We start from the raw sequence: 13,550 nt of genomic DNA on the forward strand, positions 1-13,550 counted from the left end.
GTGGTTATACCTGTACAAGCATCACCTGCGAAAGAAACAGTTACAGTGCTAACCTGGATTAAACCTGCACCACGGTGAACTTTATCACTGCTGAAGTATCAAATGGTTGTTTATAAAGTGGGGGGCAAAAAAAAAAAATTGAGTGTTTGAAAGAATTTCTGTCACTGGTAATAAAATTCAGTGTTTGCCCAAAACAGGTAGGATTACAACTCGTATTACGGCAAACACAGCCTACCTTTGCTCGGTTCGTTCTTGCAGAAAGAACAACAATGGACAAATTTTCCAACTCTGAAATCACTCGGCCAGGTTTGAAACAGCGCATGAATAACAACGGAACGACAGCTACACTGAGCAACTCTTCTGTAATCAACACACTGCCTTAAGGTACAGCATTCGTATGCAGAGAAAAAAAACACAGAATTTCCTCTCCTTTATATCTGGAGAAACAACAGTTGGTCTATTTTGTTTTCGACATTCTCTCCTGCTTCTTTCTTTTTTTTTTCAATTTTCTTGAGATGCCTAGCCACTCAAGCCCATTGTCACGTCATTGCAAGCGATGATAAATTGTGTGAACTCGCTTGTGAAGTGACAATATGTGAGTCGCAACACATGAATGAAAGCTACGAGTCACTCCAAAAAAAGAAGTAAAAAGTGGTCTTTGTGAAGTGTGTAACAGCTCGGCCGAACAACAACACTAAGTTAACTCCACTGCCCCGTTTCCGAAATCCTCCAAAACGTCTCCGAAAAAGAAACGGGTTTTGTTGAATTTCTTCAGCGGCTCTGCACCTATTCTGTGACTTTTCTTTGCTAATTAATCGTGTATGAGTTGCCATGAATGGCTACCCTAGCTGGTTGTTGATATTTCCATCCAAAGAAAAAACAGCTTCCAGTTAAGGAGAGTGACGCAGTGAGACAGAAATAAAATTACCTGGAAGGTGGTTTTTATAAAGAAATCGTCTGAAATGAAAGTACACAGCATCGGTTTCATGTGTTTCTTTCAGCTCAGAATTATCCCGACAAACAAAATAAACCTGAAAATCTTTTGAAAGAAGGGGATATTTTCAAAGAAAGACCCGCAAATAAACAAGAGAAAGCTTTAAATCTTACACTTGTACTAATACATGCATAGATAATGTTTGAAACAAGGACAGACCTTGTACGGGCCTAGATAAAAGGCTTGTTATACTACCAATGCATTAAGGAATCAAAATTTCTCTTTACTTTTGTAATTTAATTCGGTGGCAAGACACAAGCTGTGAAGTGGATGCAGATGAGTCGGAGACTGTCCTAGTGTTTATCACAGAGCTGTGAACCTCCTCCACACTGTGTTAAAAGCCGGCAAGCTGGCATGATTACTCACAGAGGGGGACAGTCACTCACAACATGTAAGGTTAAAAATGGGACTGAATCAGGGGGGAAAAAAATTATGGAGGGAAAAAAATTCATGTGCTTTTGTTTAAAACTCCGTCTGTAATGACAGTGGTGGGAAGTGACAGGTTGTGTGACTAAATCACTAGTGTGAGCTTACACCGCATAGAATAACAAAGACACTCAGCGTTCAATGAATGGAGACTGCTGAGAATGTACACAACACTGGGTTATAATGCACACACATACACACTCTCATGTACATAGGGCTTCAAGCTGTCTCCCCTCTATCTTAAAAAACATCTCTGGTTTATCCGTCACTTACCTTGGCACAGCACGGGAAAGACACTGAGGCAAACCACAATCAAGGCAAGATAACATATCCGTGTGGTTAATTCCATGGCATGCTGCGTACTTCCATTCACATTTGTGGAAAACCTGGATGAGCAAAGAAGTAAAGGAACGGTATAAACCACTGTTAGTTCACCACCGGCTTTAGCTGTATGTGTTGTGTGTGTGTATGGAACGGGTGATTCCATTGTGAAAAGCCACTGTGGGGGTGGCTCAGCGTGGCACTCAGAGGTGTGCTGTGCAAACAGGCTCAGTCAACAGGGGCCTCATTAGTGTGTAAATAAATGTAGTGTTAATGGCAAATTCCTTTGATAGAGGGATATTTATGGCATAATCAGTTAATAAGATGCCACATGGCCCAGCAATGTAGCCCAAAGTTATTGTGCAATTCCGTACAAGGGATAACATACATTTGTAAGAGGCCCTCGCCACCACTACGGACATTGTGTGTACACAAAGGTATCTTAAAAAACTCCTTGACTAACGCTGAGGATACCATCCAAATAGAAATCCTCAAAAGTTAAGTACATACAATGTAGACTGCAGCCTGATAAGAATCACTGATAGGTTAAAGCACCTGGGCACACGCTCCGTTACCATATTGTCACCGATCACCCCTGCACACTCCATGGCCAGCGTGTAACTGTTCACAGTGTCACCACTTAGCACCAGGCATGTGGTATCAGCTATCAAAGCAATGCCCACTATTGATAAATTTATCAGCTCTTTTCAACACTGGGTGATTAATGTCGGCCACTGATCGTCACAGGGGCATTTGTTTTTGTCAGTCCCGATAGGACTTTTGACAATTTCTGAGAGCGGTTCACTCACAGGAGGGAAAAATATTTGGTGGGGAAGGAAAAATGTTGATGGATTTAGAAGACCATATGTAACAATAAATAAAATTGTATTTGAAATCTTCGAGAAACAAAATTTCTTTGCTTGCATGATTTTGAACATTTACTATCCATCGATTTCTCTTTATTTGCTTTCTCAGTCTTCATTCAGTGCACTGATACAAGATATTTTTCAAAATTAATTTACAAAGAATTTCAGCACTTTCAACATTTATCATATGTATGAATTTATTAAATCTTGATAAGTTGAAACATTTGATGTTAGTCTGGTCTTGTTGTTATTTGTAATATGTACTTTTTGTTCCAACCCCCAAAATCAAGTCAATTTATCTAATGATGTGTTGTGTACAACGTTTTTTTACATGTCAACGACTGCATGTCCTCTGAACAGAGATTAATTTGTCAATAACAAACATTACCATCATGGTTGTAACTGAGATATCACATACCATGCACTGTGTTTGGAAGGTTGATGGCGATATTTTCACAAACTTTAACCCTTTGAGGGCTGTAATTTTTTTCCCGCCAAAATTTTAGAGCAAAATTTTGCCAATTTTCATGAATTTTTTCTGTAATTTTTAAAATAATTTTGGACCAAAAAGACATCACATGTTATTGGTTACAGTCTTTTATCAAAATTTTCACAAGAAGCTGAAAAAAATTGACTTGAGTATATTTTATTAAAGTGACAAAAATTGACTTGGGCGTTCAAAGAGTTAAGGAAAAGAATAAGACCATTGATTTGTTTAAAGAATTATAAACTATGAAAAAGTTGATCAAAAGCTATGTACCCCTGCCGTCCACAGTTAATTTTAAGCCTTTCCATCATTGTTAACTGTGAGGATTTGCAGATCAACTGATTGCAGAACTGTGATTTTGTTTAAGACTACAAAATCACCCAGACATCAAAGAAGTAAGAATTATCACCTTACACACATATTATACACACAAAGAGATTATAATGTTTAATATTTTTACCTCTGAGACATCATCCATCATGCATTCACAGCAAAAATGAAAATTGATATCAAGAAGATTTATCAATGATATGACAATATTAAAGTAATTGAGCAGATAGAAAAAATAATTTTGGTCTTTCACGAGGTAATCGTTTAGTATCATCAATCAGATTTTTGCACATTCATACAAAAATTGAAATATGTCGGCAAAGCTGACGATTGTAAAATCGATCGGTGTGATTTATACACAACCATATTATTTTTGTTGGAATATGAATCCCATGCTGCTTTCATCACAACTTTCCCTTACACCTCAGGGATTTCAACTTGGTCACTGTCTTGGAGGGCAAGGTACGGCAAATTTGATTGGCTTATCAATACCCAACCAACCAATTACAGACTCACACAGAAAAATGTGTGCATGCGAACCCATTAGGCCAAAGTAATCTCATTTTTCGCTGTCAGAAATCCATTTCTGACTAATAAACGCGGTAAATAATAATAATGGCCTACTGTATACGATAGCTTTAGCCTCTGTGACGCTGTTTAGCTATATAAATAGTCATTAATTTGAGATCCAACTGTATGTAGCGCGTGGCCTGGGTCGTAACATATCGTTGGTTGCCAAGTAGTTGTTGCCATGTTAAAAATGCTCCATGTTGAAAGCTTGCATGCGCTTTCTAGTCTTGAAGGTTTCTCAATTGATAATGAAAAATGTGGAACACACTTAAGAGAGTTTAATGCCATTAAATTTTAAATGAATGATTTGATGAACTGATTAACACAAATTTTCAACAGAATTTTAATCAGACCTTACAAACTCGACTGCACTAGATTTTGCAAGTATAAGATATGAATTTTACATCTATGACAATAACTTTAAATCCCACAAAATTTAGAATGCTATGTATAACATGTTTCTTTGCTCAAGTATGACCGTTGCTATGTTGAATTTACTTCTTCAGCTTTGTAATATAATCTGCATTTTTAAAGGAAATTTCAAAATTCCTTCCGTGTCGTTTGCGTCGAATCAATATTTATGGAGCAAACTACATTAATCACAACGAATAAAATACCAACAAGAAATAATACTGAACGATATTTACAAGAAATATAAATATGATACGATTTGAGATCAGATCAGATCAGTTGATGTGAAATGTTCTTGTGTCAGAGACAACTTTGAATCAGTGAGTGGTGCCTCATTCTGGCTAACGGAACATCCAAGAATGGACTTCATAAAGTCATGTTCTTCAATGTGGACAAGAAAGAAGGTCGACAAAATTGCTGAGTCAGCAAAGTTTCCATAGATTTTCCTGAATTAGATTTTGTATCGATCACTTCCCCGGCTTTCAGCCATTCGTCCAAAATCACAAGGTATCAGACCTTTTTACAAATATGTTAACAATCAACCGAAATACTGTGACGGTATTCTGACTCCAATAAGGACATGAAAACATGCTTTGTTTAAAATGTTGAACCACTCACTGAAAACAAATTTTGCATAAAAATAAGGAAAAAATCCTAGATTACTGCTAGAATATGAACCTTTCTTTCCTTAAATTTCTGACAATAGTGTCAACTTTGCTTTTTAACACTACAGGACCATACTAAAGTCTATGATAGATTGCATTAAAGCAATGTGTTGTGTTATATCCTATCAACTCCAATTAGTGCACTGAACACATGGGTAAAGATAGGGAACTGTCAACGTTGGCATGCGAGTGGCTAGGGAAAAGCTTTATTCCATCATGACATGCGGACTCACTTTATTGTAAACCGATACACTGGATCTCAAAGCCCAGCCATTAATTTCCTCTAATTTCTGGTTCACATTCCTGTCTGAGTCGACGGCTCATCAAAAGACTTGCCACCAAACAATGAACCGCTAAAATCACGGCCGGATGTCAATAATATGAAACTAGTGTTGAGAAAAGCGACTTAAAAGCGGGGGCTTTACACCTCTGTCGTGAGTTTCAATCATCCCTGCTTGTGTCTGACAAAGGTTACATTTATAGACAGTCAAACGCAGATAACAATTGGCGATAGTTTGCCACATCAAAGATAAATAATTTTCAATTAACTTAAAGCCTTGCATTTTCTTTATTCACTTTGATTGAGAATAAATTGGATGATGGAAAACTGGCCATGAGCTGGCCGTGTCTACAAGAATCTACTACCAGGCGGGATTCATTTTCTCTCAAGCCCGGCCTTGTTGACCGCAGATTACCATGATAATGATTTAACCTTACATGCTGTAATTGGCAGGAAACCGCTTTCTGATTAAAAATTATTAAAAAAATCCAGCTCTGTTGGCTATAAATGCCCTTCAAGGTCTGTCGGCAGTCTGGACCGTTCATATCACACCGGCGGTTTCATGAAGCAAACATCAAACAAACTTTTAAATCCCAGTTTTTAAGTTCTTTTATCAACATATGACTGCTAATGCGATATTTCATCGAAGATTTTCACAACTTTCTTGAAAATAACCAACCTTTTTTTCTAGCATAATGACAGAAAAAAACTGGCGTTTTTACGTGGAGAATTGGTTATAGCTCAGAAGTTGGAACTTTATCATGACATTTCAGTGCAAAAGCCATGGGATGTGATTGCTTGGTGGAAATTGACTTTGATTGCCACGACATGACAGAGAATCCAGATATTTTCAATTGCAAGCTTTTAAAAAAAAATCTTACATTTCTTGCTTGTATATTTTATAGCATGCAAAGCACACTGAGAAATGGAAAACATATTTTACCCAAGAAGAAATCTACAGATTTCACCAAAAAAAGAGCAATTTCTTTGTACTTGACAATGTATCAAAGACTACCTACCACTCTCCTGTCTGTTATATTTTATCGACATGAAAGATTGTTACAAAAATATGGACAGCTTGAGTAATCACCCATAGCTGGCACAGATAGCATGGCATTAACTCTCTTGACATTTCAAAGGATACATGCAGTTATGCTATTGACTACGCCTTTCTCCATGTTCATATTTTGACATTTCAAATGACAACAGCAGGAAGTTCTGACAAAGCATACTGGTAGAACTACTGTGTCACCCCTTGCCTCAATGAAAGTTCAGGGTCTGAAGAGATGATACACACGGTAAATCGTGCATTTTACTTGTATTGAAAGTCGATCACAATTGACAGATATACTGTATTTGATGACTTTTGATGCACTGGTGTTAGTTGAATGTGGCTCCAAGACTACAGTGTTAAGGTAAAGCTACAATTTACAGTGACGATTCACTACAAAGAGGATTGCTATAACTGACAGTGATGATGCACAGCAGTTTTGGAATCTGTCGGCAATATAACAAAAGAGAGGCAGTACAGTACACTTCATTGGTCCACATATATGATAGAATTTTGTTTTACTATGGCTTATAAAAACTATAGCCTGTCACAGTCTGAATTCAATCTGAAATACTGACCTAGGCTGCTATGGGCCATTATCTACATTACTTTTTTACAGCAACATTTTGAACGTCACAGAAACTCAAAAAAAAAAACCCAGTTTGCATGTGTAAGTGTTATGCTGCATGGCTTGATCATGTCACCGAGGCAACAACTTCACATGCTCGGTTTGACCAGGTTAGCTGACACTCTGGATAACTACCGGAATACCTGTAATGGAATATACATTCCTCTGATTGGCTGATGCAGCTGTCAATGGCTGACAATTGGCTGCATATGGTGTGGATAAGCCAATGAAATCACAGTTTACCTTCGATAATTGGGTACCATGCTGCATTCTGGGAACTCACTCCAATACAGAAACACCACCTTACTTGTACATATGAACGAGCCCACCTGCTAGCCTTTGGTACATAGCTATAGACTCAAACCCCTCATTATCATTATTATTATGATTTTTATATGCAAACTATCTTTTCTTTTACTTTCACTTTTTTAAGGTCATATCTTTTCAGTTTCTACATTGTCATTTAAGAAAATACCTGGTCATTTAAACACAATATTTCATATCTCTCTTAATGTTGAACTTGAAGCATATTCAGTTCATTTCAATGGGTGTAGGACTTTCCAGTCTTGTTATCATGAATTGGATAAAACACTGGGTTTCACTTATATGATGGCACTGCTCTACCACTGAAACATTGGGTAAACTGCAAAAGATCTAGTAGGGCCCCTAACACTGTATATCATTTTTTTTTTTGTCGTGTTGTTTGTCTGATCCACCGTAGCTGAGGGTCAAAGTTCACACACCTCAAGCCAGCTGGAACACAGTGCCAAGGCTTTTTAAGAGAAACGATTTCTGAGTCTGACCACCAACGTGGCAAAATCACGGTCTACTAACTGATCAATGAGGCTTGCAGATGTCGCAGTTGACGCCCGTACCAGTCATCCGTGGAGTCTTAAATCTTCCAGCTCATGTACCAAACACCACTATAAATTTTAATACATTGGGCATAATACCAAGCCACGCACGTTATTCTGTATGACTGCATCATTACTTTTACTTTGTGAAATATTTGCACAATACTACACTGATGGTATTAACATTCTTAAACATCTATACAGACATTAAATTTGAATGACACTGAACGGTTGAGTCACTTAAGTTAAAATTCCCGCTGGTCCACTCACTAAGTTGTTTCTATTCATTCAGTGCAATGCGTTGCAGTTTGAACAAAATGACAAACAGTAATGATTTTTCATTCAATAAGAAATGGGCTTGTATTGATTTACAATCTTTGGTAGTTTGTGAATGAAAATTACCAACATATAAATGCAACAATGACCTTGACACTGACATTGCATTACATCGAAGTTCCTTACTGGCCTAATTTTACTCCCTATTCATCTGCCAGATGCTACCCACAATGCAATGCGGGTGTCACCATTCAGTATTAAGCGCCAGGGTTTTGATTGACAGGTTTGAAGTGGATAATTACTATGTTTGATGACTGTAGTCGGTGTCAAATGTTGAACAGTGACATCGGTGTCACGTAAACCTATGTGGCTCTTTTGGGGTTGGTTTTTTCATTGAATTGTTGTCACTCTCCGAAATGCCAAATGAGAGGAGATCAACACATATACCGTACAGTTTGTATGTATCACTTGATAGATAAATCAATTTCATAATGTTAACCCTTTGAGTGCTGTCATATTTTCCCACCAAAATTTTAGTGCAACATTTTACTAATTTTTATGAATTTTTCTGAAATTTGTTTTATAATTTTTGTATATCACATTTCATTGGCTATACTTTTTTATCAAAATTTTAGCGATAATCTCAAAAAAAATTAACAGGGATGTATTTTATAAAGGCGACAAAAATTGACTTTGGCACACAAAGGGTTAAAACAATCATCACTTAAAATTGTTCGTATTTCAACCATGTACAGTATTTTCCATATCAGATTATGGTAAACCTAAATAGATATTTTGTCATTTATTCTTATCGCTGTATATTACCTCCTGATGAATGTAATTGCCTTTTTGCTCGATGAATTATTACTGCCTTTATTTATTATTCATTATTACTATCATTTAATCATGCACTGGTAGCATCTGCTAAACATCATGACATATAGCTACATTTTGCAAATGCATTTATGCCTATTATCTCAGATACAATGTCATTGAACATTCAAGGGTATTAAAACATTTGAAAATGTCTTTATAATTTACATTTTTCTTGGAGATCATTTCTGGGATGGACTCAAAGTCAAACACTGGAGGGCAGTAGAGTGCAGTTCAGGAAATGTTCAAAGGTACAGTACTTGTAATGTAAAGTGAATTGATTTATTGTATCCATTGGGTAATCAAATATTGCAGCCTTGTATCTGACACTCTATTTGAAAGATTCCGAATATTGCAACAATGTATCTAATACTCTACATTTAAATATTGCTACTATGTATCTGATGTTGCATCTTATAACAAATGTGATGTAAATCCTATATTACAAGCAAGCAATAAAAAATATTATATTATATTATATTATAACACATATTGCATCACTCTGAAGGCAACAATGTACTACACTGTATCTGACACAGCAATTCAAAGACTGCAACACTGTATCTGACACAGCATCTCAAATATTGCAACACTGTATATGAAACATCTTAAAGATTGCAACATTGTCTATCATACAATAATTGAAGCACTGCAACATTGTGTCTGATATACGGTAACATTTCAAATATTGCAACACTGTAGCTGACAAGGCATCTACAACATTATCTGATTGAGACATGAATGAAGCATTGCTACAAACACTGCAACATGGTATGTGACACAGCATTTTAAAATGTACAGTGTCTGACACAAACACTTCATTAACACCTCCCAAATTAAATTGTATCGTGCTGGCTCAGTGAAACTCTCTGACCCTCACAACAGCGTTGGTAGTGAAAATAATTGTAATTTATGGCAAGTCTAATTCAATTTCATCAGGGTTCAGCATTGAATGGCACGACTATTTAAGTAGCTTTTATGAAAAGATAAATTCCCACGGACCGCGAGTAGTATCGTCACTGTGACAACAAACAAATGATATACACTTGAAGAGAAACGTAGGTAAATGAAATGACTGGCGCCAAGTCGCATGCACCGGTGTAATTGTTGTAATTTAAACCTACTTGAGAGGCACTTATAACAGACCACATCACCACAGTCTATGGAATTAGGTGCCACATAAATGGCTCTGTATTGCTTTCATCCTATTGACTGCTTTTAATATCGATACTGTTGGACAACCTGGCTAACATGTTTCATGATAAATCTGACACGCTGCTCTTGATGAAGAACAAATCTTTAATTCTTGTTGGCGTTGATTGCCATACAGGACCTTAAAGGAAAGCTGAACTTCATTATTTTCGACATTTGTAAGCTTGATTAACCTACATAAAACTAAAATACACGGCGCTGTTAAATATTAAATCTCGTCTAGGTCTTCCACCTAAACACAGAATGGTGTTTCGCTATTGTTGTTTGGGAATTAAGATAGGTATATGGTGTGGGAAATCCCGCACCATTTCTGGTGTCCTATAAATAGTTGTATCGATATTCTAAAGGGAACCCTGTTCATTTACAGGGGTACTGGCCTACACAAAAACTCTCCAATATGCTACTGTCATCTGACAATCAGGTACACACCACTGGCTGCTTCTACGAAAGGCTGTTTGTGTGGATGCATTGCACGACACACTTTCTTTGTTTGAGGGCGCTCTTCCACTGCCCAAGAGAAGACTCTACACAATTCAAAATAACTTTCTTAGTGTAATGATTGGCCCTCTCACACGCAAATCGATAGTTTTCAATGCAAGAGTTGGATCTCTACAGGATCTCTGACTGACATTCAAAGAATGATTAAAATCATTACAAGCAAAATTGAAATGAATTTTATTCCAAATGTACCGGTATAAGGTCTGTATGGCGAAACAAAATTTACCATTTTACCATTTTTTCCCATATTATTTTATGAATGAAATGTGAAAATTTCACAAAATTTGACCCAGTGGAGTTACATTGTTTTGAAATGTTGAAAATGAGAGAAATAAAAGCCAGAAAATGGGGAGATTTGCATACATTTGCATAAATTTACCCTTCTTACTCACCCAACTTATGACTGCAGGTTATGCTAAAAAGTAAACCCTGCAAATATTTCAATCTTGGGTTAATAAAATTACTGAAACTTTGAACAAAATTTTGCAATAAAAGTGATATTGGACAATTTAAAAGACATCATGTACGATGTAGAAAGCAATTTCAAAACAATGCAGGAATGATAAACCAATTTATCTACACAACAGATCTAGAATCTGTTCAAGAAACTGACTCAAGTTGGCTTTTATCGTCTCTTGATTGGATGGCTATCCATTCAAGTTGCACTGAAGATACATGGTTCGACTGTGATGGAATGTGTGAGGACAAGGCAATTTCTCAGTAAAGAACTTGCAGTATACTTGGGATATAAACAGAACCAGGCCGTTGAACCCTCAAGCCTTCGTAAGGATTATGCTGACTGAATGCTAACTTCCTCCGTAATTCAGTAATGGAAGTTATACCAGGCCATAGAGTAATTTCTACAAGGTCATGTAGTTGGCATAAGTCCGTCACGAGTCTGTGAGTAGAGAGACTATATACGATCTTGGTCAAGATGATATGACATTGTATATTCCATTGAGAAGGCAATGTGCATGGAAATGTGTCTTTCTTTATATATAGGCAGATCTTTTTTTTCTAGAAGCAAATTTGCTAACTTGATAAAAATTTCAATGGAAAAAAGGGATCGGGAACTGCCTCAGTGACTGTCGTTCACTTGATTTTAAAATTACAGTTTACTTCACTAAACACTGAACTTTTGATGAGATTCAGAGAACGTCTGGTAAAGAAGTTCGTCTTTTGCGCCCTCATGTAATTCTATGGATATCCGACTTCCCTGTGGAAAGCAAATTTATAGTACCAAAATTATGCCAAGAAAAGGTTGTATTTGCACATTTTCAATTGCAGAGTTGTGGTTATGCTGGTCTCTCCATGCATCACTGACGTATACCATACTATGATAGGTCTGATCAGTTTATCAAACAGATAAACAGCTGAGGTAGAAAGTTGATTATTAAAGTTCAGCAAAGCCGATGTTTAAAGGGCCAGGCACCTGTATAAGTTTTGATGATTTTTTCACTACTTTTGTTTTTCATGTCAACTGCAAACTCTTGTTCTACGTCCCAAAGCATGTTGAAACATCTACTATTTAGCTAGCCAAATACTTGTAAAATTTACTGTTACTGCTTGCATTTGAATTCCAGTCCAGAAATTCTCTTATCAACAATAACAAGTAATGCAGTAGGTAGATGTACAGGCTGTGTTGACAAGCTGAATACTGAATATCTAACCATGTTTGGGAAGGAGAAGAAGAAACTATATTGGGAGTTGAAATTGAAAGAAAAATAGTGAAAAAACAACATCAAAAGTCACAGCTACTGGCCCTTTAACCCTTTCACCACCATGTTTGTCCCAAATCCATTGTTTTCTATGGTAAAGTTGGACCTGTACACAGGGAACTGGGCCGGAAAGGGTTAAGATAGTGGGGTGGTTTTATCCCCATATTAAAACATGAAAAACACATGCAGACTGGAAGGCCACAGCGTGTCACTTAATTGTCATTCTCGTAATCGTCACTGTTGACGTCATCATCACTGCCATCACAATCATAAGCGATATCAATGACAATATTCTCAGCAGTAACAAAGCACGCAAACTGCACGTGTTTGGTGGAAGCCGGCCGAGACTCCACTACTGCAAGATTCTAGGAAGAGCTCATTTACTGAGGGACACTACCAACGCAACATTCTCCCAAATGACTTCATTATCACCTTTTTTGGAAAAATATCCTCCACCGAGGTATTCAGAAATGACATTGTATAACATGTACACATTATAAACACTCATAGACAACAGATGGAAAACCTCAAGACATCCTGAGAACCCAGTACTCTGAATCACTGTAAAAACATTTCCTGTAGTTCTTGCACTGAAGTGCATTGTTTGTATGGGTTTTTTCACACGCATGTTATTTTTTTCAACTCAGTGCAGTACTGATCTCATTTTCATTCTTCAAGACAGACAAAATGAAAACAGTGTGGGCAAACACGGAAAGTGGGTTGACAAGGAATTTACAGTCGAGCTGATTTAAAAACCATGTTCAGCAAGTACAGACGATTGTTTTGTTGATTGGCAAATTTCAGAATATTTTCTGTAACACTAACAGAAACTCGCGGCACATGAAAAACAATTCTACTATTACTATTACTAAGTCATCGTACTTCTGATGGCGGGGGTAGTTTTCATCAGTGCTAAAAGAGGTTATGGCCCACAGCTTTTTATTATCACGTCTGACAAAATTTACAGGCACCATCACTGAGCCATGAGAAATCGACAGAACTTCGCCGGGGGCACTTTTGACATAAAATGCGGTACTTTTGGACACATTCCCCACCAATTTTATTGAAAATGTGTCGCAACAACACAACA

The 13,550-nt window shown here is 37.0% G+C and overlaps 1 protein-coding gene across 13 annotated transcripts in view; it reads right to left on the bottom strand.

Annotated features, from left to right (window-relative positions):
- The window catches only part of LOC139129591 (roundabout homolog 1-like), a 364,964-nt gene that overhangs the window by 135,294 nt on the left and 216,120 nt on the right, over positions 1 to 13,550 (bottom strand). For 12 of the 13 annotated variants that reach the window (XM_070695246.1, XM_070695248.1, XM_070695247.1 and 9 more), the window contains one exon: positions 1,694 to 1,806. In XM_070695246.1, the coding sequence (XP_070551347.1) occupies positions 1,694 to 1,769 (76 nt within the window). In that variant the 5' untranslated portion in view covers positions 1,770 to 1,806. Of the gene's footprint in view, positions 1 to 1,693; positions 1,923 to 13,550 lie in introns of those variants that run through there. The other variant, XM_070695245.1, reaches the window with a different exon arrangement.

Source organism: Ptychodera flava, chromosome 3, assembly GCF_041260155.1.
Source record: "Ptychodera flava strain L36383 chromosome 3, AS_Pfla_20210202, whole genome shotgun sequence".
NCBI lineage: Eukaryota > Metazoa > Hemichordata > Enteropneusta > Ptychoderidae > Ptychodera > Ptychodera flava.